Source organism: Lonchura striata, chromosome 3 (genome assembly GCF_050655825.1).
Source record: "Lonchura striata isolate lonStrDom1 chromosome 3, ASM5065582v1, whole genome shotgun sequence".
Classification (NCBI taxonomy): domain Eukaryota; kingdom Metazoa; phylum Chordata; class Aves; order Passeriformes; family Estrildidae; genus Lonchura; species Lonchura striata.
This window is the reverse complement of record NC_140705.1, coordinates 23,464,693-23,492,298: the sequence shown is the minus strand read 5'-3', so window position 1 is coordinate 23,492,298 and position 27,606 is coordinate 23,464,693. Positions and strand designations below refer to the sequence as shown.

Below are 27,606 nucleotides of genomic sequence, written 5' to 3'. Positions count from 1 at the left end.
TTAGCACAAAACCAAAAGAATTCTTTCAAAATTTTTTTTGCTTACCTTCCTTTTCAGCAAATGATTGACTATCCGCAATGACTTTTGGTATTTCTGGATTGTAACGAGTCCCCTCTGGAAAAATCACTAAATACATCTGTGGAATTAAAAAAGAAACAAAACAGGCAAGTTCTTATAATGAATGTATACTGACTGTTTTTAAAGAAATATCAACACTTTATAGGTCCATATTCTATTTAGCTCACACCATTGACTATTGTAAGGATCAAAAGAAAATCAGAATACTTGAGCTAAAATTTCTTAGCTCTAAGAAACTTACTGTTCAAGGTTCAAAATAATTTCCTTTGAAAATACACCATAGAATATACTCCATGTGATTTAGGAAGGGAGACAGCATGTGTCAACAGAAGGCAGCAAGTCAGAAGCAGCTGATATCAACAAAAATATCAGTTTTAAGAGATTTTGAAAACAAAAACATATAAATCACAAAGTGACCAGTTTTTTTTAATAGTGATCTTGCCCCTAGTCTTTCCTTATACTGAAATATACAATAACTCATTCAGTTTTAGAAATACTATTAATTGAAATTATGATAGATCTTGGGTGCCTTTTATGTCTCTCACTAAATTGGATATTAAATATATTAGGAACTCAAATTAGCGTAATTTGAACTTTAAAGTCACACTCCTTTAAGCATGCATGTCTGCAAGGTTAGATTTCCCAAGTAAATTAATTTGCTTGCCTGTTTAGCACCAAATCTATGGGTTCTCAAATCACTACACAGGTAAAGACTGCCTAAGTATCTGCCTATCTGCAGATTATGTACCCAAATAGGAAGAGTCAAATTTGACAATTTTCCATTTTCTTTTGAAACAGACCAGAGGGGTTTTGGTTTTTTTTCTTTTTGCGTGTGTGCCTTGCATATCTCCTACAAACAAAGCTGATGCAAAACATCACTTAAACATTGAAAATTTCATATTGAAGACTCATCTGCAGAAGCAACTATGGTCATAAATAACTGCTGCACAGCTGAACATGACACATTCATTGTAAAATATCTACTGTAAATACTGAATTTATTAACTTTGCAGAAAGCAGTCTCAATAAACATTTGAAAGAAAACAAGATAATGGAATTACAAAACAGTCCAAGGAATATTGTCAGTGATTAGACAAAGACTTTGATAATTGGGAGTGCACAGCACATAAAGATGCAAAGTTAAATAAAAATTCAAAAAGAGACACACAGGAATGCAAAAACATCAGAGTATGCTGGTATTTGCACTTAATGATTGTGGAACAGCTAAAGAAAGGGCTGAGTGCCAAAAGACAAGCCCCAGCAAATGACCTCTCCAGAATCACCCCACAGTGAGGAAGGTTGAAAGATGCACTAAAATGCAGAGGTGGGAAGAAATCTAGGAAATGTGCCAACCAGAGAAGCCAGCTGGAGACCAAGAAAAAGGAGAGCTGAATACATACCCTAGACCCTGACAGGGAAAAAAAATAAAATAAACATAAAAAATAGTAAAACCAGTATCAGTAGAGTAAAGAGAGCTAGGAGAAAGGCTGTACTCGTCACAGTATATTTGAGGGAAACTGGCAGACTGCAGAGGCAGGTGAAGCTCAAGAATGTTCAAGGACCCGCAGAAATCCAAGATGCATATTGATTTGGTGGTGAGGCAACAAAAGAAAATGGGTTTAAGAGTCAAGGTGCTTACTTTTTCATATATAACTGTAGCATAAATATAGGGACAAGTACAGGAATCCTTAGACCAAGATGTAGTTCACACTTCCCCCAGTCATCTATACATTTCATATATGAAGTATAATGTTGAGATATTTAAGTGACTAAGTAAAATATTTCAGAGGTAGCTGGAAAGGACATAATATTCAAATCCATATGCATTTTTCTTTCTTTTCATATATGTGCTTATGTGCAAAACTTGTAATTTGGATGCTTACAATGGTACTTCAAGATGAGCTGTTCCAGTTCCACCCCCATTAAAGACTGCATTGCTCAGCTCTAAAGGGTAATACAGCGACTGCAAGAGGTTATAGAGCAAAGGAAGTGAAGCACACAGGACAGGAATACCATTCTTGGTACATAGTTAGCACTTAAAAGCAGGCAACATTGTTACTGGTCTTCAACTCAGATAATCACCCCCAAAGCAGGTTGCACAACAGGGAACAGTATCTACTTACTCCAGTCCTATGTGTTTAACACAAACCAGGGACTGAAATTGTATTTTACTTATTAGTAAACCTCTACAACACAAGCAGACAAACAGGTTTGTTGATCTGAATATCTCCGAGTTGAAAGCATGCCAACAAGAAAGAGAAGTGGCTTTTGCTTTAAATTCAGCATATAATAACCTACTATATAGCTCATCAGGACTGTTTTAAGAGTAGAATTCATGAATGTAAATAGATTACCTACTTATACTCACATACAGTGCTGCACAAGACAAAGATATCCTGCAAGTGTCAGAACCACTTGTACGACTGGCTTTTCTCCCACCATGGGCAGCAGAAGTTCAAAAGACAGTAAGAACTACAAATCTCTAAGATTTTAGTAACTAAATGAGCTTCCCTGAACTTGGAATAAGAACTTGTAGAAACATTTTAATTGCCTCAAAACACTAGCTGCAGTTTAGGCCATTTTTAATACAGATTTTTCAATTAGGGCAATTAGCTACATAAAAGTTACACACTTTATTGCTGCAAAATACAGTCATCATGTTCAAAACAGCAGAGACAGTTTTGAATTACCACAGTTCCTGATTCATTAAGACACCAATTTTAAACCAAGAAATAGGTCCCTATGCTCAGGTATGTGGTACTTTCATTCCTTCTGTGGAACAGGTGGGTGTCAATAAACTTGGTATCTCTCATCAATTTGAAAGCTTCAAGGAGTGGATCAGAATTAATTTAGTAGAACCCTACTGATTCTTGTTGGAGCCAAAAAATCAAAAAGATACAAGTCTTTTGCATTTTGCCAGTCAGGGGCTACCTGAAGAGTCCCCAGTGCAATGTCAGTGCACTTGTCACAACCCACAAATTAAAGGAATGGAAGATGGTAACTGGAGAATGGTAACTGCTCCCAAAGAGCAATGCTTCATTTTCCCAGCACTGTTGGGGTCTCACAGGAAAACAGAAAGAGCAGTGGCACTAAGGGGGGATCGTGCTTCCAGACAGGGGATAGGGCAGCTGAGGGAGTCCCTGATATAAATCAGAGTGCCACAAATTGAGGTATGGATGGAGGAAGGGAAAGCAGCAAAGTGAGTGACACATGAGTCCCTGGAATACAGAACAACCATAAACATACAGCAAGAAAAGGTGGCCAAGGGCTTTGGAGAACATACTGGAGTGAGTAGATGCTACTCTGTAGAAGAACATAGGGCATGAAGAAGTGGTAACTACTGACTAAAGCTATCATGCTGTTCTCATGTCAAAAAGGGAAAACAAATATTTTAATTTACGAAATTCAAAATTGTCTTAAACAATGCACTTACTTAGTTATAATATTATTACTGCTATTGTATCCTGAGAGCTAGACAGATTCATATCTGCATCCATTTAGACCACTGCCTAGAAAGTATGCTTTTAGTGAATTGGATGAGAATCATTACCACTCAGATCAATAACTGAAAAGCATACAGTATGAGAAAACCTATCTGGTATCATTGAAACAAAATACAAAAGGTGATGTGGGAAAAGCAGGCAAGGACATCTGTGATTTACAGTTGTCAGGGATTTGCAAATTAGTAACTATATCACAAAATTATTACATGAAACCTCATAGCAATTGTATTAATGTGTCTGTAACCCTCTATGTTTTTATTATTTGATTAACATTTCTTCCTATGGCAATGATTTATTCTATGACTGAATGAATGACAAAACCAAAACGCATAGTAATCAGCTAAATATTGGTTGTACGGAGTTAAATCCCACATCTCAGAATGAAGATTTCCTACTCTCGATGCATGATTAAAAAATAGAAGTGACATTTTCACTTATCAAATGGAAGTCTGCTGTTCAGAAGAGTTAACTTTCTTTATAAATCAAGTAGATTAGCATATCAAGTAACAGCTGGATACCCATTCATTTGGCTTACATTCATCTATGGCTTACATTAAAACAACATTAACACAAAAGTGTTCTTTAAACACTGTGACAGTTTCTACTCTCACAAGACATAAGATTGCAATTTGTTAGCAATCAGTCAAACTTTACGGAGTTTTAAACCAAATCACACCATCTTGAGTGAATTTTATCAACAAAAGTCCCAACAATGCACCATTTAAGCATATAATTCAATGAGAGTTTGAAAAGCAAAGTGAATTCCAGAAATAACTAAGAAAATATACTAGTTCAAGATCACCACTAAGAAAATACAGGTGCAACAGTGTTTCAGTCTGCTATCAGCTTTGTGCCTGTCTGACACTGTTGCGTTGCATCTGGGAAGAGGCTTGGACCAGCTGCAAACCTGATGGCAGGAAAAGGGGCTGTATAGCAGACAGGTGGATGAAGTCAGAAGACAAGGTGAGCAAGGAGAATCACACAGTCCACCATTGTCTACACAAAAGGAGGCATACCAGAGCACTGATCAGGTTATACTGGGCATGTAAGAGGCCAAGAAGCAGCTTTACTTTGTCTGCCGGTTTTAACTCAAATTTACTTGTCATAACTTAAAAAAAACCCAAAAAACTGAAAAAAAAAACCCCAAAAAAAACCCCAAAAAACAAAACAAAAGGTCCACAGTAAAGCAGTAAAGAGCTTGCTATGCTAAAGAGAACAAAAGACTGGTTCTGTCTTACTACACATCTTCAATTTCTTAATGGGAAAAGGAATGGCTCCAGACAGACTGAACATTAATCATCTGGATTCTTCTGTTTAAATTGTACGTGGAGAGAAACTGTAAATAACGATGTGACCCTTAACACAGATTCCTGTCCATCTCTTCTTTATTGGTATATAAATCTTTCCTGAGCAGCTGAAAGGCCAGCTGATCTCTAGCACTACATTAAAGAAAGAACTCTACCATGTACACACAGAATGACTAAGCTACACCAGTTGCCCACCAAACTGAGAAAGTCCACCCTGAGCTGTACCATACAGCACATGAAAATTCCAGAATCATAGATTAGTTCTTTTTGCATGAAGCTGATAAATTCAGGGCATACTTGATCAAAATTTCTTCATTTTAAAAGCAATATGGTTGCTTGTAAATGTCATGCTAAGTTACAGAACTGCATGAATAATGCAATAAGGACACAGGCTATCATGTTCTTCTCACAGTAGTTACTGTAGGTTAAAGGCCATTTAAGAGCATCTACATTTAAATTCTCAGATAAAGTGGGCTATAAGACATTTAGTCTTCCCTCAAATGACAGCTCAATGGTCTGTGTCTTTTTACCCCTGCAGATGCAAACATTTGCCTCAATAAATAGGCTTTTAAGAACTTTGATTTTGTAAATTTAAGTGTCACTCCCTATAGAGTTTGACTGAGAGACTTTAAACAATTAATTTCTGCAGGTCTTATTTCTCTTCTATACTGAAACACCTGATAATATGAGGCAAATGGCCCTGGTATCCACATCCAGGTTCTGTGGTCATTTCCAACACCACCAAACTCCCAGAGAGCTAACAGCAGTGTACTCAAGTGGTCCCATATTTATTAGGCATTAACACTGATAGACTAGGTATAGGCTTTCAATCTACACACAACTCAGGAGGGAGAAGAAAGATTATTCCACAAACAAAGACTTCTGGATTTATTTCACTTACTAACCCCATGAAAAGCAGAGCCCACATCAGTTGTTATCTTTAAAGAAAAGCTTTCTGCTTAAACCTCTCCTTGTATTCCAACTGTGCTAAAATGACACACTGCAGCAAAGCTGAACACCATTTGCAGGTTTCCAAGGACAAAATGAGACTAATTTCTAGGCACATCTTCTCAAGATTGTATTAAAAGAAAAATACACATTTTTCTAAAGGAGATTAATTTAATACAGATTTCAAATTAAGACTCTCACCACAATGTAAACCTTATAATAACAACAAACCCTGACTTTTTAGGGGGTGCAGAGGGAAGCCAGAAAGCCAGACTCAAGCAGTACCTGTCTTTTTAGCTAGCAAGAAATCCATGGGCCTATGCTGGAAAACACCTTGCTGGTTTATTTCATCCAGACTAACTAAAATGAACTTAATCAGCACTCTGCAGGGGGAAGAATTGCTTAGTGGGATGACTACAAGAATGTTTCATACATCCTGCAAGCAGCCTTTGCTTATTCCCTTACACCTCACGTTACAGCAAGTAGAATCTTTACTACTGACATATGGCAAATAATGAAGCAACACAACCCAACCTCTTTCCATCCCAGGACCTTCCCTAGTAATGAGGGTGCAGGTTGCCATCACTGAACATGCCCATCTTCTGCATAGACATCTTTGACTACATACTGTTTAGCTGTTGTAATGTATTTCTGACCTAACTTATATGCTAACAATTTTAACTTTCCTTTCTTAATTAAAACAACAAAAAAAAGTTAAATTATTTTTTGAAGACAAAATGAATTTGAGCATTGTCTGAAATAGGGACACTACTCACGCCTCTCAGTAAGCACAAGGTCAATTTATTTTTTCAACAGAGACACATGCACAAACATAAACTCACTATCTCCAAATAAGAAAAGAAAATACTATTATGAATGTCAAAACAACCCATGAACTCTTTTTACCTAAGTCTCACTTACAAAAGTTTTGACAATATGGGAAGTCTAAGTCCTAATAACACAATTTTAAATAAAATGGAAGTTTACTGTTCTATATCAAGGCTTGCTTAGTTGTTTTCTTTTAGCTTGGCCAAAAAGGAAGAAAAAAAATTTAATGCAAAGCAAGTAATGGAAGCAAAGCACAGTGATTCTAACCACTGAGCCACAAACCATACAGGGAGTCATGAGAAAAGTCACTTGGCAGTAACAGTCATTCTTCAAATAGAAAATTATCAAGAGTTTGTTTTGGGTTTTTTTCCCTCCTCCAGGCATAGCAGACAAAGTTATTCAATTCTAAGATGCCACTGTCATTAAAAATGATTGATCATTGTGATGACTAATTAACATTTGGTAGGAAAGGTTCTTGACTTCTAGAAGTCGAGTGTATCAGTCTCTGACAAGCACACAGTAGTTAAAATGTTGTCTTTTGAAACAGTGTTTCTCTTTTGAAATAGAGGTTTCTCAAGAAAGGTACTATAGTTCATGCTCTAATTCCAGATCCGCCTTGCCCTCTACAGAGAGGACCACAAAGTTCCTGTCAGTCATAAAGAGCCAGTCAAACTTTCCTCAGTTTAATTAGAGGTATCACTCTAATCACAGAAAGTAACTGTAAAAACACAGAAAGAAAACAAATCCATGATTACCATCTTAGTAGTTTGTGGATATCGGGCATGGCTCTTTTCTCCAACAAGCCTTTGCCATTAAAAAAGTCAAAGAAATGAGAAGGAAGGTATAAGCTTACTGGAGTCTCAGCTTTCATCTGGGCCCGCAACTTCTCTCTCATTTCTTTCTCATTGAATTTGGCACTTCTTTTTACATAGACTCCTCCATGCTATCAGAGAGAAAAAAAAGGGAAAGCATTTAAGTAAGTAAGGGAAAGTATTTAAGCAGTTTAATGTAAAATAGCTGATCAAAGAACAAACAAGAGACAATGACAAGTCACCTTTATGACTCACACTGCAAATTGCCTACAAGACATTTTCTCCTATTGCAAAAACACGTGAAACTAATTTTATATTTGCATATACTTTAGCTCACAAAATTTATTTTAATAAAAATCAGACATAAAAAACCCCCAATGCATAAAACACTTGAAGTGTTTTGTTTAAAGGTGTTAACTAATTAACTAGAAGATGGCATTAAAAGTGACCCCAGGGTATTTATTCCTGGCAATGCTGACATGCAGCTTCATTTGCGTATCAAGGGAAAATCAGAAAACTGAAGTTACATGTCAGTACTTACACGTCAATGCTTTCAATTCTAAGTGCCTTCTCTTAAATAGTAACTAATGCAAATACTGGGAAGGCAAGTATCATATTTCTACATACAAAATTTATCAATAGCACAAAAGTAACTAACCTAGGTCTTGAAAACCTTCATGCACTTTATTAGAGAACCAGACTTTTAATAAATAAGTTATATACCAGGATAATAATTGACTAAGTAAACCAAAATCTTCACAAAGCAAAGAATTCTATAGAGGTATTTTTACTGAAAATTTTTATAAAAAGTAAAACTATGTCCTGGAAGAGATTAGTTTTATAACTTGTTGCACACAACTTATCACAAAACTTCAGTAAAAGTACACACAAAGAAAAATTTTCTCTATAATTTCCCTCTTCCACCACATTGTTTTATCTACAGAGAAAGAGTATGTAAATGAACATGCACCAACTATGAACTACTGATACAATGAAGTCTGGAAAAAAACATTATTAGTTTGCAAATAACAGAATTTCAGGTTTAAAGTACATTGTTTTCAAGGGTTTTCTGACTGACTCCATAACTTGGTAATACTCTTTTCTGTTCACCATGACAATTGGTATTACAATTTGTTAGACAACTTCTGTCCATTTATGGTTTTGCATGCTCTTAACAGAAAGGTGACAGTAAGACTAAAACTATTAAGAGCTGAGCCTCATTCAAATACCTGATCTCTGAAAAGATACAGTACATCATAGAAACAGGGGTAGTGGCTGGGTGCAAAGCTGTGTCCTTGGCATGGACAGGAATAAAATTTGAGGGGTTAGAAGGAGGTGGGAAGACGAAGTGGTCACACAAAGTGCTTTCAGGATTTGCTTTTCATGGTGTTGAGAGGTGGCTGCTTAGCTAGTGGTGTCTGATGTGACTTTTGAGTTGTTCTTCAAAAACTGCAGTGAAAGGGAACAGAAAGCCAATGATGCATTAAGTGCATACTAAATATTCTGTCTTTATCATCTGTGGTTCCCTCCCAAGGTGAAGTAGCCAGCTCTAACACTCAGCTCTGCTGCTGTGACTGGCAGGGGACCAAAACCATGAACAGAACTCCCCAGCTCACTGAGCTTGGCTGTGGCATGGTATTGGGACCATCAAACAAGCAGTTTAACAGTTTCAGACAGAAAGCAGCATGAACAGAAAAACATTTCTTCAGCTGTGTAGCAAACAGAGAGCCTCATGTTATCTCCACATGCCACATATAAGACTGTTTTCAAGATCTGACACTATTAAAGGGAAACAGAAGTCTTAAGCAGACTGAAGTACAGCTGTATCCTGACACCCAACACAAGCACCACTTCCAGGAAGGGCAAACTCAGTTTGGTATGGGAAAAAATTAATCTGCTATATAAGAATTCCATGTAATGGGTAGGTCATCATTCTCTGTGAGCTCACATAGGTCAAGCTTTGATAAATGACAGAAACCTGGAATTGAGGTATTCCCTTATCATCAAATTACTAATCAGCTGCAGTAAACTGGAAAAATACTGGACCAACTTTTCCTTGTTTGATTTGTCAACTTGGACAAATGAAGTTACTACGGGACTTTTTGGTCAGGGACACACACCATGACACCAAAGATAGATCTGGTGTTGCATGTCAGACATTTTAATGCTCAGAAATAGATTTGCACTTCTCAAGTAAATGAGCACAGAGTCATGTAACATAAGAACAGACAAAGTATCACAAGATCAGTGTTCACTGCATTCACTCCAACTCCACCACTATGGTAGGTCCCTGTGGCTCAGAGGTACAGAGCTAAAGAGAGGGAGGATATGTGGCTAAAACTCAGGAACAGTCAAAAGTGTGCACAAGCTGCTGCTGGATAACAGAAAAGATAAAGGCATACTCTCTATGTTAGAAAGTCAAACAAAATGTGGGGTATCAAAAATCCTTTTCAAAATTACATCCCAGCCTGATCAGGGGTAAATAGGAACGAACTGGACAGTATAAGCAAATAGGAGTGATTGAATGAATTGGTAGTAAATGATAGGGGCAAGGAAATATTTCAGATCTACCCAAAAATAATAAAGACAGTTTTAGGAAAAGAAATCGGTTCTACTTAATAAATCACACTTGGAACATAATAGGCTAATTTAAGTGTTTCTTTTCTTTCCTTGCTATTAGATAGCTGCCTCAAAGAAGAATGCTAGTTATGTGATTGTATATAGCTCAAATTCCCCAACTTGTATTGCATTTCCTTTTCAGTAAGAGATCAAATATATGAACGCTCTTCAAAACAGATTTCTGGAAGTACTGTTTTTAAAGTTATAATTTTTTTCCGCTGTACTTTAAAAGCCCCTCTCTCAGTCAACAATGGATTGTGTTTACAAATATACTTCCTTTGTGCCTGAATTTTGCTCTCCTGGACATCCAGACCACGTTTATTTCCAAACAGGATGTTTACCTGAGGAAGGGAATATGAATTCCGTAAGCATGGCGTAATTACATGGCTCTGGAAACTTTTAGTGGAGTGTAAGTGACATCACTGACAGAACATCAACAGGAAGGGCAGGAAGTGTTTTATGTTTTTGCACTGTTTGGTGTGATAAAAACAATAAAAATGCCTATTAGCTTGCACTGCAGGCCTTCTGCATCCCGTCTCAGTCATTTAGTCATATATGCATCACCACTGCCTGTCAATTGTGTCACTGATTTAAATATATATATAAAAGCATATATAATCACCCCCCACTAAATCTTGTAGAAGTTTTATTTTTTGAGGAGTCCAAATCTGAACAGATTTTATTTAATATATACATGTTTTGATTAAAAATGTAGGTGACATTCAGATTAATTTCCACAGGAACCTCCTTTTAACAGTCAATATACAGCTCAGGAAACTGAGCACCAGATATTCCACATAGCAAAAGTAATTTTCCAAAATCTTGGAAAAAAATTTCCGGAAATCTAGTGATAGTGGATGGAATATATATATCCTGTTTGTATTTTAATTAAAGCAGACTTATATCACCACTAAAGGCAGTGACTAAAGGCAAGGACAAAGAGCAAAATATTTCCATGCAGCAGATCAGTCACTTTGGTGGACAAAAGTGTAGAGATGCACTAAGGGCAAGCATTAGACAAGTGAGAATTCCATTTTCTCCTTATGCATACCCTTAGTGAGGTATGACAGGGTCTAACAGTTTGTAGTTATTTAGGGGCAGGGACAGCAGACCTACCAATAAAAGAACTCTGCAGCATATACTTCTCCAAACATACTACATTTAGCAGAAACAATGTCAATCACCCATGCTCCAGACTAGATCTATAGCCTACTCACTAAAGTGCTCATCCAAAAGACAACAAAGATGTTCATCCATGAAGCTGAAGACACTGGATGTGTTGCAAAGATGAGGGAGAGTAAATCCTCCTATTTGGACATACACTGGTAGTTGCCTACTCTTCATACATTCCCTTACAAATTAATATACAGTTCCAATCATACCCAGCATAATATTTTTCTCAATGTTCTCCACCTTCTTGCCCTCTTGGACAGGGTTGACAGTCAATTCAATCAAACTGTCTAATTGTATTAGAAGCATTTTCCTAAGCATGTGGGTTTTTTTTTTTGTTTTGTTTTGGTTGGGGTTTGGGTTTTTTTGGGCTTTTTGGGGGGCTTGTTGTTTTATTTTTCATTTCTTTGCCTGGGCAATAAGGTGAGGGACAGAAAGCAGATTAATATTCAAAGAATACATTAAAAGCAAATGGAGAAGACAAAGGAGAGAAGCCTTATTGAACAAACACTTTGGAACCACTACCCAAAACTCTATCCATTTCTATTTTAATAACTAAGCACCCATCCAAACCCTGAGACAAGTACCATGAAGCACTTTCTGCTCACCTAGAAAAAGGCCAATACTTCCAAAACCATCCACCTCTATATTTTATTTTGTTTCACACAGAAATAGGCCTGCTTTCAGAAAAAGCAAAGAGCAGACATGACAAATTCACAGAGGATTTTAGGGATAAAAGCCATCTACATTGCTCTCCACCATTTTAGACTGAAGATCATATCCACTCAGTATGTTGGCTGCTCAGTGAAGCCCACTGTTTCTCAGCAATTCTATAAAATTAAATCACATCAGGCTGAGCTCTCAGACTAGAAGAAACAAAAGGATTATTATGCAGAAAGAGGAGAAAGAAAAAGGTGAGAATACTGTTAGATTCAGGTTTTTGCTTAATTGAAGTCCAAAATAACCACCAGCATTTGCATAGAGGCAGGATCTCCCTTTCTTCCACACTACAGTAAGATCCAATTTTTCTTTTATATTGTGCTAAAACCTAAAAACTGAAATACAAATAAGTACATCAAAGAGTAATGCAAGTTTACTCCTAATTTGTTGCATGATACACAGCAAAAAACATCTGTTTACACCTCCTGCTAATCTTCTGAAAGCATGACTACAAACTGCAGTTTTAGACTGTAAAAAGAACCAAGTTTTAGAATATTCTGAAATACTCCTAAAAGACTCTAAAGTTTTAATTTTATCCATAATAAGTATTCATTTAGAAAAGTAAACTGAAGCTTTAGTAACTGCTGCTCAACTAAGATACACATCTAACTACACCATGTGAAGCCAGTTGCTTTCATGTTCAAATAATTGAATGCCAGCTCAGAACTGTATCTTCACAGCATTCATGGAAACAGAGAGAGTACATCTTACATGTTCGACTCACAGGCAGCAAGCAGAGTGAAGTGGCTCACCTGTGAAAAGTACCACCCGTACAGTGGAAGCCATTTTAAGCCATCCTTCAAGACATAGCGGACGTGGCCGAGTGCGTTCTGCCTGATCGCCAGCATGTCTGCGATAATCCAATCAACTGCAGCGACAAAAGCCCAAAGCAATCAGCTAAATTACCTCTTAATTGCCACTGATGAAACAAAAAGTACATATTGTTTCTGTAAATGTCATTAAGGGTTTTTGAACGAGAAGTTCTTGCTTGTTAGGGCAAGCCTGGAAAGAGACAAGGCAAACAGATTTTTAAAATCTATGAAAGTGTTAAGCAAAAAAAATACAAACCTGTACACTGATGATTTGATAAATATATTACATTTTCTTTATTTTTTGGCAAATCCCCGTAGATAATTACCTACAAAAAAAAAAAAAAAAAAGAGGCATTATTACTTTATAATTTATTTTCATTGCATTAGGCAGTGATGAGAGCCAATGCAGTAATAGAGGTTTTACTAAGAAAACTGTCAGCAAGTTAACATCATTAACAAACACCCTATCACTACGTCAGTACCCACCACACAGACTACTGTGTTATCAACAAAACTGTAAATACTAATTCATGAGGGCTTAAGAAAACTCATTCTGTTCTTGTGCCATAGCCCCAGAACTGGATCCATGGAATGTTACCTTCAGCCACAAGCTCCCTACATTAATATAATTGAAGTTAATGGGGAATCACAGGCATGCACAAAATCACCATTTATTTATACATCTAATGAATAAGACATGCTTTATCTGGACACTTGCTGTCATTGAACCTAAAATTATAAATTTTCCTGGATTAGATCAAGAACAAAATCTCAACCATTTGCCATTTTTTTAACCATAAAGAGTGAATAAAAAAAGCATGAGGTTAAAGGATGCCTTGAAATTAGTCTGTAGCTTCCAAATAGCAGGGGTTTTTTATATGTTTTTCTTCTTCTACATTAAAGACACACTTCAACCTTGTAGTGTCTCACCCCTGAAAGGTACTGGACTACTAGTGAAATAATCTTCAGAGAGCATGACTGCAAAACAACATGCTGATGCTAGCATCTTCATCACCCTTTTAAAATGGATTCATTCAATTATTTTCTCATTTTATACTTGAAAATAATTTTAATTCTGAACTCAAGAACCAATCCAGCTGTTCAATTACCTTTAATAAACATTTTCACTACTTAATGAAGCATATTTTTTCTAACCAGTACATTCTAGGTAGATGTTCACCATTGTTCTGCCAATGAACATACTCTTTGTTTCTAGAAGTATCACACATAAATGCTACTTTGAAATTATTCCATTTACCTAAAAAGCAAAGTGCTATATGGAAGGTTTACCCACTTATTTTCATCACTTCCCTAGTCTGGAAAATACTGGAATTTCATCAGGAAGAATTAACATTCATATCTTAATTGGTATCATTTAGTATGCCAAGTCTCATATTGATCTGTATAGGAGGTCTCTATATCAGCATCTCTGGAAACTCTGTCCATCTCTGAGGTAACCTGTGATACTGGATGGCTAATGTCTCATATTGTTAACTCTAGGCAATGTTTCACATTCCTGCTGTTTCTTTTTTGAAAATACAACCACACAAGGCCAAAACCAGATATTGGCAAACTGAGATACTAATATCTGGTATGTGAGCAAGAGATCATTCAGCATAAAGTAAAAGAGGCTATAACTTGAGCTATTTTTTCCCAAAAACAAAAAAGAAAAGGCATGCAGAATAAATTCTAACTGAATAATATTTGTAACAAATCAATTGACAATTATATTCTGAACAGTATCTAAGAAATTTGAACAAGATTCTGCGATAGGAGTATCTTCTCATTGAAGTACCAGAATTTATAACCTTACTGCTGACACTAGGTACCACACAAAGTTTACAACAAGGTAGCAGTCTGAGGGTTGAACTTACAGTTCAGATGCCCAAATTCCTCTGAAATAAATCCTCCTACTCTCACTTATAGAGTTAAAACTTCACAAGTGTATGCTTTCCTAGCACTGTTATGCATGATGTCCATAAACACTGTTGTCTTTAATTTCAAGTTAAGGCTCCACTATGCAGTTTCTGGCAAAGAGAACTTTAGAGTAAGAGAGAAGGCCCAATACAACAAATCATTAAACCAGAAGGTCTTGAATGTTATTTGAGCTTTTCTAAAGTGTAGAAAAGAGATAAGAACAAGAGGAAAACAAACCTGCCCTTGACCCTAAGAGCTGCCCCTCAAAAGAAACAGGGTTTGAAATACACAATTTTTAACTTAAACTTGTAAATATTCCCACTTTAATGTACCAAGTCAAAATCTCAGTGCAGTCAGACTCACAATTTAAAGCATTCACTTTGGACTATCGCATGGGTAAAAACAAATATAAAGGATCATTCCCATAAAAAATATATATATGCTCGTGCCTGCCAAATATAACAGTTAATCTGGGTAATTTTTTATTTCAGTAAGATTGGATCTAGTTCACTTTTTAACCCCAGAGGAACACCCACTCACTGTTCCTGTAAACAACTTCTATGCACAACATTATGGCTTACCCTAAGGGTTAGATGTGTTTACATGTAATGGACCAAAATCTTTTACTCATGATAAAACACATAGCCAAACTAAAATTAAAAAAGAAAGAAAAAAAAAAGAACTAAACTAAAGAACTAAAAAAGAAAAAAAAAATCTTATTTATATTAGTTCTCATTAAACACACAAAAACTGGATGTTTTATTTCAAAGCAAAGGTAAGAATGAGAAAATCTTAAAGCTCTATTTAGTTTGCTCAGATGGCTCAGTATAAGAGGATGGACCAGCTTTATCCACAGCATCAACCACGTCAGCACCACCCATCTCACTGATCTCGAGGGAAAGCTTACAGAGTTCATTAAAGGCTAGAAAACAGCTATTCACCTTAGACACTTTCAGTTAAAGAACTCAGCTACAAACTGAGTTACAACTGTTACTACAAGTAGCTAAGAATGGCAACTTCCAGCCTGCAGTCCCAGGAGACACCTACTCTGTGGGCACCCACGCAGTTCCCCTTCTGAGACCAAAGCATTTTTGCTTCATCAGGCTTCTGAAAACATTCACCATACAAAACAGAAGGGTAACAGTTAAGAGCTTTGAATCCCACATAAATGTCCTTTTCCCTTTGAGATGGTATCTGAGGAATTAACCTGCCTGTGTATAAGCAGAAGAGTCTGCTCAGGACAAGACTCCAATTTCTGGCACCTGATGTGTTTAGGTAAACCAGAGCACCTAAAGTACATTAAAGCTGCAGAAGGAAACAATACTCTTCTTCATGGCCTCCAGAAAACCCTGGACTCCCTGCTGTTTTTCTTAGCTAACTTTGCAGAATTCCTTGCTGCAGAGGCTGTGCAGCCTCTAACTCTCATTTAGCTGGTGCAGATGTTTGGAGGCCACAGTGAATTACAGAATCACAGGATATTCTGATTTGGAAGGGATCCACAAGGATCCTCGAGTCCACCTATTAAGCAAATGCCCATATGGGGAACGAACCCATACCATGGTGCTTCTAGCACTGTGCTGTAAGGCAGCACTTGAGTGACTCACCTGGGACAGCAGTGCAGAAACATGAGTTCACAGTGCCCACCTGTATTCAAGCCCCTTTGGATGCAACCTGAAGATATGAGAGTGGCTTAAAGACTGCCAGCCCTCGGAGGAGCAGTGCTGCTCCCGGGATGTGCAGAGCATCGGCAGGGGTGGTCTTGTCCCCTGCAGCCAGTGTCGGGGAAGCAGCACAGGACATGCAGGACATGCTTGGGAGGCAATCTGAATTTTAGTATAGTGTTTCACATATTTCATGCATGGCTCTCCAGACACTACAGTATACATATATTCTACCTATCAGCTTAATGAACTGATATAGTGCCCTGTCAGCCACAATGAAGCAAGTGAGGAACCTGTTCATTTAGAATAGAATCTGCTGTTAAAAAAAAAGGCACAATGAAGTCAAGCAAAGAAAACAAGTCAATAGGAAAAGCAACACAGCAAGCCAAAGTAAGCAGAGATTTGAGGGAGAATGTTTAAAATGCTGAAGTACAGCCTAACACTGCAAACATTACTTGTGTACACAACACTGAAGTGTGTGCTTTTAGCCATGTTTTGGTTGCTTCACAGCCCAGTTTACAGTAATGGGTAATACAGTTAGTGTTAATGTGGGTATTTCACATCTGTTTACACAGCAGCACTGTCAAACTCAATACAGTGAGGTCTCAAATACAGGAAGCTGGATTCTATTAGATCCCTTCTGCGGGAAGGCTGGTACCCAGCTTCCATGGATACCATACACCAAGCTGTTCACTGGCTCAGTAACCACAAAACACACCTCAGGTTGTCCTGTCCAGGTGAAGCTTTGATGAATTAGCAGGATGTTACAAGTAGTTCTGCTGAGAGAATGTGCTAATTCAGTGATAGGCTGATCTAGGCATGCAAATTGGACCTCCTGGGTGATCTGGTGACACCAGTTTCAGCTTCCCTACCAGACTGCTTTTTCCAGTGCAAGGTACTCAACTACGGCTTTGCTAATTGTGCTAGGTCACGTATCAATATGAAACAGTCCTGCATGGCAGCCACACCCAAATAACCCATAATTTATACATGTTTTCACTGAAACTTAGAGTTAAGGATTTTATTTCTTGCTTATGAAATCTTTACATACCAAAGAAAATTAAACAGATAATTTAATCACATCCTAGCAGTATCAGCTCAGTAAACACTGCCATGGCAAAAATAAATGTAGGTAAAAGTAACATACTATCAGAAGATCTGCTTGCAGATCCAACTGGTGATCACATCAAGGTCCTAGCAAAGAGATTACCTTAGTATTGTAATTAGATGCAGCTGATAATGGGGGCAGTTAGAAGCTGCTCTGCAAGCAGATATTCTGATAGTGTGACTTCTGCTTCAGCAGCATTAAGGCAATACAAATGGTTATTGCTGGTAAAAACTTGGGCCAACTTACTGTCATTAATTTCCTTTCTGTAAGAAAACTATAATAGCAACCTATTTAGATTAAGTAGGAATAAATAATACCATCAGATGTTAATTAAGCCTGTACATTCTTATTTTCATAAGAAAATAAGCCTTTTAGCCTTACAGTCTAAATTGACAAACTTTTATGAGTGGTTGGTTATACTTCATTCCATATATTACATACATGTATAAAAGTAATTTTGTTCTGATGCTGACTGTAAAGGCATTACAGATTCTGAGCAGAATTAAAGATAATTGTCCCTTGTACTCCTTAGTTCTCTGATGAATCCTTAAGAAAATTTTTAAAAACATCTGTATATATTAAATGTTCCAGTCGATAGCAGGAAAACCCCTCAATATTTACAATGATTTTAATTTTAAGATTCTGACATCTAAAGTCTGAAGAAATCCTGTTTTCAGTGCCTAAATAATTGACAGATCTTTCTCCAAATTACTTGCTTTTGATTACAGTGCAGTTCAATGGCAGAAATACACCATTACAATCAGTGACCACCTGGGAAAAACAAAGTACCTAACTTTCATCATAAATCACTAGTAATGAAAGTTTTAAAATAATAACTGCATATACTTCAGACATATCTGAAAGGTGATTATTTATATTATGAGATTTCATCAGGAATGTTTTTCTGAACATTTGGCATCTTGGTATTACATAAAACCTGAACACGTCTTCTAGTACAAGAGTGAAAGTATGTATTCCACCTGTCTCAATGAAAGTCCCCTATATAAGCCTTTTGCATCTCTAGAGACTTCATCATGAACACTTTTGTAATTTCCTTAAAAGAAGAGTAAAAGCAACCCACACTTAATGTGGTCATTGTTTACTTTATTACCCTTCTGTAGTGGAAAATATGTAATGTCTCTTTAAGCTTAATCTGGAAATACCCTTGCCCACCACACGTGAGCAGGAAACCTTGTGGCAGCCTTGTGTTTCCTCCGGCCAGAGCTCTTTGTAACAGGAACTTTGTTTTTAAATGCCTGGGACTCCACGGAAGAGGTGTTTGCATCTCTAGCTGTAATATTGCTCCAAGTGTTTGTATCAAGTAGAGACTGAAAGCTGCTGGGAAGCTATCAGTGAGTTGACATGAATGAGGATGATTATGAAACATTTCTAGTCTCTGTGATTGTGGAAGAGGATTTTTGAAAGCTTTTCCACACATCGTCAGTAAGTATATAGAATTTAAGCACGCTGTGAACAGGGAGGCAAAGGAATCGCCACACAACACAAGAACATGTAGGGAGGTATCTGCAACAATTCTGCCTCCAGAATTGAACCCAGTAAACTGATCAGCCTCAAAAATTGCCACATTAAAATCACTCTCATTTGCTAACCACCACAGCATGTGAATGAGCCAGTTCACCTGCAGCTTGTTTAGAACTATGCACTGTTTGCTTACTCAAAAAGAAACATGCATGCCCTCAGATTCCCACGTAGCCATAGGAAATGGAACAAAGTCTTCAAGTCAATCCATAAGTTCACCAGGTAAAATTATTTCAACTACCACAATATAGTTCAAAGCAATCCAAACTACTATTTTTTTTATATCTAGTCATGAGCTAAAATACAAATTTGACCAAATAATGTGTAGTTTATTTTACATTTAAAAAAATCAAACTAGCATAAATGCTATTTCCTACTCCCACAGAGGATCTAGTTGTATCAGAGAAGATGACAAGTAGTATGTGACAGAAAATAAATGAACAAAAGAAAATAATTCTCCTGGCTTTTTATACCAAATCCCTTCATAGGATAAATTCAAAATGACAGAAGAGAGATTAAAGAGTATTTTTCCCCTGAGAAGATATGCTTCCTCATAATTGCAATGTCAAAATCCCTGACATCTGAGCCTACTTTATCTAACACAACTAAAACTGAGAAAAGAAAGATATGCCACCTGCAAGCCTACGGCAAAAAGTTTGAAATAAGTGCACTCAAAAGTTTAACCATGAACAGAATCTTCTGTTAGCAAGAACAGTGTCTGATGGTAGAGTACCAGGAGAAAAAGCATCTAAATTAACAATCATCCTTACATAAAGTATCTGGACATATTATGTAAGCAGAAGAAAAGGTTATGGAAGAGCACTGTAAAACTCCACAGCCTAGCATATACTAGAACACAAACACAAAGAGTATAGGGTATAAAACTAATGCTGGCTAAAAAAAACAGTGATAAATACAATTTTTATTTTCAAATGGAACAAATTATGCTAAGTCAGAACATATTGTACTGAAAAATCCATACACCAAAAATCTTAAGATATTAAAATAAAGTATATTTAAATTGAAAATTTTAAAACCAAACCCTGATATTGCAAAACTTACTGGTCAAATACTTGGAAACAGAATTTTTAAGAGCAGTCAAATGTGCCCTTTGACTCCTTAGCTTTTCCTCCCTGACACATATTTTCTAATATTTTCATAAGTACATGCAGCTAATTTAAAAATGTAAACACACATTTTTTTAAATTGTGGACTGAGACAGATAAGGCTGATACAAAATTCAGATTCAGTTGTGACTTGCCATTTATGAAACATACGCTAGGCAAATCTCCACACCAAGCTACTAGTTTATGAATCCAAACAGAAATTTTGGTTCAGGTAGCTGATACTTGATTTCAGAAAATGCTAACTAGACCTCAGTTTTTATTTATTTATTTTAGTTTTCATATATTAGGCAGTAAGTGGAGGATGATCAGGACCAGCACTGAATGCAGAGCAGCCTCTCCATACTAAATTCTTTCCAGATTGCCCCAAAGTCAGATCTGCAATAGACTGGAACTCTAGATGGTATATTGGTGAACAAGAGTCGTGAAGGATATCACTTTCACCTTCATATCTACGGTCAAAAGCACAGAATAAAAATGAAGATATATGCGAATATCTGGTTTGCAATATCTAAACCAGAAAAAGCACAAAGTTAATATATCTAATCTATCTGTTTTTGATACCTCATACCACAGTTGAACATAAGAGTCTAAAACTAGGCATGCATCTCAATTTGAAAGCTGCATCCCTTGGGCTTAGCAGGTACCACTTAATTTCTGTTCTAATAACACAGAACGTAGCTATGTACTACAAAAGACATATATGCCTGGAGACAGCTGTACACTGAAATCTCTAACGAAATGAAGCAAGGTAAACCCTCTTAATGGAGCCAGAAAAAAATTCATCACAGCAGAAAAATTTCACTGGGCTTCTTTTAAAAGTTTACCACACAAACATGATACATTTTCCTTCCTTCTCCTAGTTTCTTTTCAGTCTTTGCATTGCAGCAGTCCCCACATTTCTATCACTCCCCCAAGACCTTTACTTCATTATTTCTACCATCACAATTAACTTACAAGTATGTCTATTTTAACCTCTCAACATGCCTTACAACACTAGCACTGTTTCACAAAGCAGCAATGTAAGCAGGCACTAACTGGGGTTACTGCCACAAGCTACATGAACGAGGAAAGCTCGAGCCCTCAGAGCTTGCTCAGCTCCAGCCTAAGCTTAGAGGTTTGCCTTGATGGCAGCTCTGCACCTTCCCGCTCAGCTCCCATACCATTCCAGAATCCTCCCACTCCTGAGCTGCTACACAGGGAGGAGAGCTCAGGAAACTCAAGAGCAGGTTCATATACCCAGGCTCATGCCAAAATGCAACTGTCAGCACTTTCCTTCCAAACACAACTGAAAAAAGGTGAAAAGTTATGTTTCCTTTGGACTTTCTGGTTACTTGATTTACCTGGGAAATGGCTCCTCATCTAAAGAGAAGCCAAGCCCTGTCACTCACATCTACCAACAGGAAGCAGTCAGGAACCAAACCTTCACCCTGCTATGATGAAGCCTAGTTATGATGCCTCCCCCAGTGCAGAGAGGGAAGAACCAGTTCCTAAGAGACGAAAAACCACCCCACCAACAGCAACCAGAGCACCTCCTTGTATGCTGCAACTTGGCTGTCAAACTTGCGCTGCCTCTTGCCCTCCCACTTCCACCTTGGGCCCTCAAGAATTACCTGTTGGACAGCTGAACAGCTTCAAAAGGAAAAGCAAAAAGTAAGTAAAGATAATGTTGTCTGGGAAGGTTGCTGTCCTGGAACAGAGATGGACACAGGCACTCTCACTCCAAATTGGTCAACAGCTCCAAGACTAAGCATCCATCCCAATCTCAGACACCAAGCACTCCTCGTACATTTCCCAGGAAGCCAAGGTATGAAAAAAATCCCAAGCTCTACTCCACTGGAAAGTATCTTCAAGAGTTCTGAGACACATTTGCTCCACAAAGTTTTAGTTTGCTCTAAACCTAAGTAGTTTTTAACCCTATTGAGACACAGCAAGTCCAAGCTTCAATATCAATCCAGGAAGCACACTGCTCTGTTAAACAAGCATCTCTTGTACTTTATAAAATAATTAATTAGCTCTACTAAACGACACCGAGGTATTATCTGATTCTTACAGCCTTTCCAGAGTCCTGTAAAGACAATGAAAACCAGAATTTCATTATGTCTTTAATAAAAACATCGCTTTCAAAAAAATTCTATTCATCAGGAAGTGGGGGTAGGGAACACAGCTAACACAAGTACTGAACAAAATCCATCAGCATTAATTCAATTATGGATTTCATTCAATTGTCAAAACCTTTCAGATGAAAATGATCCTTTAGGAAGCAGAATGAGTGATGATTTCTTTATTATTTCTTCACCAGCATTCAGTACAAAATATCAAACACAATTAAAACAAAAAAAGTTGAAGAACATTTAGTTCTCATCTGATCTAAAACATGTGCACAAACACAATAGGCATTAATTTCATCACCCTGACAGCAACTGGGATAAGACACTCAGGGTCAAAGAGAGATGAGAGCATTCATCATATTGAATTACTAGTCTTTTCAACCCTTCTAATCACACGCATATTTGCAGCCATCCTGGTTTTCACATTCTATGGCAAGATTCAACAGTTTATAGCCTATTTGAAGTGGAAGAGACCAGACTCCCCTGACACAGTAAAGAGAAAAGCAGTACCACAACCACAGTTCATCAGCTACTTGATGATCCAGAAACCTGGGGCCAAACCAACTATTAGCACCTGCAGATGCAAGTCCTCCGAAGTTGTACCTGTTTGTACCAGCAACTGCTTTAGCTCATCACTGATAAAATTAACATCCTTTGCTCTCTGAGACTCTCTTTACATACAATTATTTTCACTTTATACAATATTCCTTCTAGAAAACAGAAGGAAAATGGTAGGGCACCTGCATCTTATGGCAGGACAGGTACAAAGCCACACAGGGCCAAAGCAGGGATGTTCTCTCTGTGCCACATTCCAATACCACATCTACACATTTCGTTACTGCGAGTATATAATCCTAGAGATTATTGAGCAGCACTATCACAATGCCACAGATTAATTAATCTATTTATAGCTGCTTAATAGAATTCATGGATGCCTGCTAAAATGTAATTGCACCGATAAATTTACAGCATTATAGGATTTTACTTTATAGGCATACTGGCTTTGTCGAGTTTACCTCACAGCACTGGGATGTTGTTGTTGCTTTCTGTACTCTCAATACTGGCTCTTCAGTCTTCTACTGCCAACTCTTGCATGACAGTCAGCAAAAAGGATTATTTTTGGCAATTTGTTAGTGAATTCTAATATTATTGGAAAACCTAAACTGATGCCAAGTAAACTTGAGTTCTCTTAGGCTTTGTAAAACAAAATTGTTTCAGTGGAAAAAAGAGTCTGACCAAAATTTAAAAAGAGAAAGTATTTACAACTAAATACTTTTTTACTTACCAAGTAAAAAACTTTTACATGTAGTTCGTGAGCCACTCTCTAGGACCTAAAATACCCAGAGCTCACAGCAATTATAGCTCTGCAATTATTTTCTATCTCAAGTCAAATACTTAAGAGAAAGGGAAAGATTAGTATTTCAAGAATTTCTATCATGCAGACCAGGTTATCACCTTACTTAGTTACATATCAAAACAGAGGAGTTTGCTATAAAGATAAAAAGTCTTCCTAGCATGAACTATGGTTTTTGTTTTTAAAGAATTGGCTAAGAACATCCAAGTCAAGAAGAACAAAACGAAGAAAAATACACTTGTGCATGTAGCTGTGAGGGGGAGACAGATTTAGATACTTAATGGATTAACAGCAAATGATAGAGAGGAACATCACCTCTTGACAGATAAATAAATAGAAAATATCACAATACACTAATATTTGAATAAAAAATATAGTTATCCATGTTTATGATTGTAACCAACTCTACCCTATTAATACCCACTCACCATTACTGGGAATTTTGGAAAATTATTTTAAGATCAGACACTTCAAATATCCACAACTGATTCAGCGTATTCTTGTATTGAAAAACCACAAATACCTTAAGTGTAAAACCAAAGAATGCTAAACAGTACATAACATTAAAGACATTTTAAAGACATCAACAAAAAGTCACTTAAGTATCTATAGATTCCTAACGACTCGAGTGAGACTACAACAAGTTCCAGTATTCTGATGGATGAGGTTGTCTCCTATGTATTCAGTCACAAAAATAAACACCCCAACACACTTCAATCAATTGAATAAATTAATAGACTTGAAAAAGATGCAGAATTCCTCCCTTCCATGGCCCTTATGGTGCCTTAATGCTGGTAGAGCCCTACAACTGCCTTTACGAAGCTACTATTTTTGCTGGTTTATTTGAATTAAGTTTAATGATGCTACACTTCTGCATCTAATTACATGCCTTAAGACAGCCCATCCACAGTAGGTCTCAGGTTACCATCCCAATCTCACATACTCAGGCACATGGTTAACTTTCCACTGTGAGTTTCAAGTTAAAACACGTGCAGCGTACACTAGAGTAGGTCTAAAAGGACACCCTGTTTCTCTTCCTTAAACAAATGGGGACTATCTTCCAGTTAAACGACTCATGGATTTTAAGGGTCTTATCTCTCTACACATGTATTTGTATTTTCCAAGCTTTTATTTACCTTCCAGTAATGGTTACTATTTTATTTATCCTATGACGTATGCCTCCTCCACAATTTCTTATCATTATTTCTTGTTTACTGTGATAAAACATCTCTATTTCAATTCTTCTAATTGATCTCCTGTTAGTGGCCTACAATTGATCATCACCTTTTTTCTGTTTGTATGAAGTTTATCAACGCAATGAAACAGAGGTCAACAGATGATGGTTGCCTTCCTGTTTCTTTTGGTTAGCAGTTTCCTTTCTTTAATGTCACAGGTATTTTTTGGATAAAAGTTCTTTTTAAAAATTCTAAGTGTTTGCTACTGTCTGCACACCAGTTGTAGGCAGCTTGAGTAGCTTTTTCATTACAATTTATACACTGATTTTTGGCTCTCATTTTTAGAATAATCAAGTTAAACTTCTGTACCACTATTTTTAGCAGTTAATGACCAAGATATGTTACTACACATTAAAGTATCTGCACCAGAGACACTACATAAAACAGAAGGCAGTTAAAACTATAAGTACGTGTGAACTACTGCTCCTTTTTTTTTTAATATATCAAGCACAACACAAGTTAGCTTATTTGGACAAGAGATAATGCAAAACTGCATAAATTACAAGCTGAATCAAGAACTACCACAAAAGAAAGACCTTGCTTCAGTTTTGTATCCGTTCTATTTACTCTGATGTCAGAGTGCAACTCTTCTACCTTTAGCTGGCTTTGTCACTCTCTCCAAGAGTCAGTATGAAATCAAGGCCTACAACTGCACTCAAGAGTGGAAACTAGGGGAGATCCAGCCTGATTCTGAAATAAATGCTTCATTACAGAGTGGAAAAAGGCCTTAGCCATGAATATGCGAAAACCTTATTTGTATGAGCTCTGTCATCTGTCAACATGTATTGCTATTCTTTGGTCTCAAGCACCTAGAGCTGATGCTATGTTCAGACAGCCTTCTGTATATTAAAAAAATTTTGAAGGCCATGTTTAGACACAAGAAAGACCTGTCGTTTATTATTTTTTACATGCAGAATTAAAAGTCTCCTTGCCTACTTTCCAAATTACAGACAAATATATAACCTCTCAAACACTGAGAACTTTGTGAGGTATTATCACCTGAATGCAAATATCCCTCTGAACATACAAGAGAGGCCTCCAATTCCAACTTATTAACTTGAAACCGAGATCCTGAATAATCACAATCCATTGCTGATCCAAAGTTTAAGGGCCAAAGAGCGACATGAGGCAGACTGCACGAAAACTAAAAATCTGTAATAATTGAGAGATTAAGTAATCTATTTATTAAAAACTTGTACGTGCATTATGTACAATTATAGCTGATGACAGCTTTCTCATCTGCTGCCAATTTAATGCTACAGCTGTGCAGCACAGGCCACAGGGGTTCAAGTGTGCAAAGACGGCTGCCATTCAAGTGCTGAATAGAGCACGACCGGTGTCGCATCTCTTCCGTTCCCCGACCTGCAAAACGAACACAACACCAACACTCCGTGAAAAGCATCACCCGAGGAGCAGCGGCGGCTGCGGAACGAGGCGGATGCTCTGCGGTCCCGGGCACAGGCCACGGCCGCACCTGCCCGCGGGCCCGAGGGGGCCGGGGGACAGCCCAGAGCCGGCACCGCTCCCGGGACGCCCCCTGCCCTGCCCTGCCGCTCACCTGCACGCCCGTGTAGTTCTCGAAGAAGAAGAGAACCATGCTCTGGTAGATGGTGTACAGCCGGTCATCCACCTCGCGGTAGAAGCGGGCGGGCAGCACGGCGGAGAGCAGGCGCCAGGCGCCCCAGGCCAGCATGTAGGTGGGCGCCGTGCCCATCATGACGGCGGCGGGCAGCACGTAGCGCATGGAGTAGGTGTGCAGCACCAGCGACAGCAGCATCTTCCCGCTGCCCCCGGCCTCACCGGGACACCCACATGGGCGGCGCGCTCACACACAGCCCCGCAGCCCCGCCGCCCGCATCGCCCGCCGCGCCGGGCACACCCGGGCCGCCAAGCAGCAGCGGCGGCGGCCACAGCGGCCGGAGGGACGGGGAGGGAGAGAGCGGCGTGCGAGGCACCGGCTCACGGCTGCCCCGGCTCACGGCTGCCCCGCCGCCGCCGCCGCCACCATCTTGCCCGGCAGAGGCGGAGCCGCGCCGCAGGAAGGCGGCCCCGGCCCGCGGCTCTTCCGGGCGGGCGGGCGGGGCCGCGCTGGCGCCGGGCCGGGCCGGGCCGGGCCCCGCGAGCGGCCCGGGCTGCGGCGCCGGCCCTGTCCGCGTCCCCGGCCCTAGCCCGGCCGCATCCCCATCACTCGCCAGCCAGAAGCGGCAGCAGTGGGGACCGGGCTGCTCGGCTCCGTGCAAAACGAGGCACACGCTTTTACAACCGATGAGCTTCGCTTGTATGAATTGTATCCTAGCATAGGTTAGAAGAAAATTAACTCCTTTTTCTTGGCCGTCCCCCGCCCCCTCCCTACCGCCGCGCTTTCGGCCTATGAGTCCAAAGTGGAGCACTAAAATGCAGCTCTCCCTGTGCCAGCTCCAGGCACAGCGATGCTCGGGGTTTAGGAGGCATTTCACGTGTCTCGCTCTAGCCGGCAGCTGCCTGCCTCGCCTCTCGCTTCTCTCACCCTCAGTCTCTGCCCCCCAGTAACCTGTTGGCAGCAGAAGCTAGGGGCACCATCTGCTTTTGAAGAAAATGCAAGAGGTCTTGCAGAAAACAGGCTAATAACCTTCCCAGAAGAAATTGCTTATTGAGCTCTAGGCTGTAGTGAAGTGTTTATTCCTTGTCTTTAAAAAATAAGTTCTATCCTGAAGCTTGTGGAGATCTCACTGTTTTGAAAGAACTGAGTGCACAATACGTTCTGCTAAGATCTGTTTCCTT

At 38.5% G+C, this 27,606-nt stretch overlaps 1 protein-coding gene across 2 annotated transcripts in view; it reads right to left on the bottom strand.

The window, feature by feature from the left end:
- AGPAT5 (1-acylglycerol-3-phosphate O-acyltransferase 5) overlaps positions 1-26,861 on the bottom strand; it is a 53,946-nt gene extending 27,085 nt beyond the window's left edge. Inside the window, exons 1-5 of one of the 2 annotated variants that reach the window (XM_021551255.3) lie at positions 26,405-26,861; positions 13,054-13,123; positions 12,738-12,853; positions 7,518-7,607; positions 46-136 (exon numbers count right to left, since the gene is read on the bottom strand). In XM_021551255.3, the coding sequence (XP_021406930.1) occupies positions 46-136; positions 7,518-7,607; positions 12,738-12,853; positions 13,054-13,123; positions 26,405-26,623 (586 nt within the window). In that variant the 5' untranslated portion in view covers positions 26,624-26,861. The remainder of the gene's footprint in view (positions 1-45; positions 137-7,517; positions 7,608-12,737; positions 12,854-13,053; positions 13,124-26,404) is intronic. The other variant, XM_085574602.1, reaches the window with a different exon arrangement.
- Between the last annotated feature and the right edge of the window lie 745 nt (positions 26,862-27,606).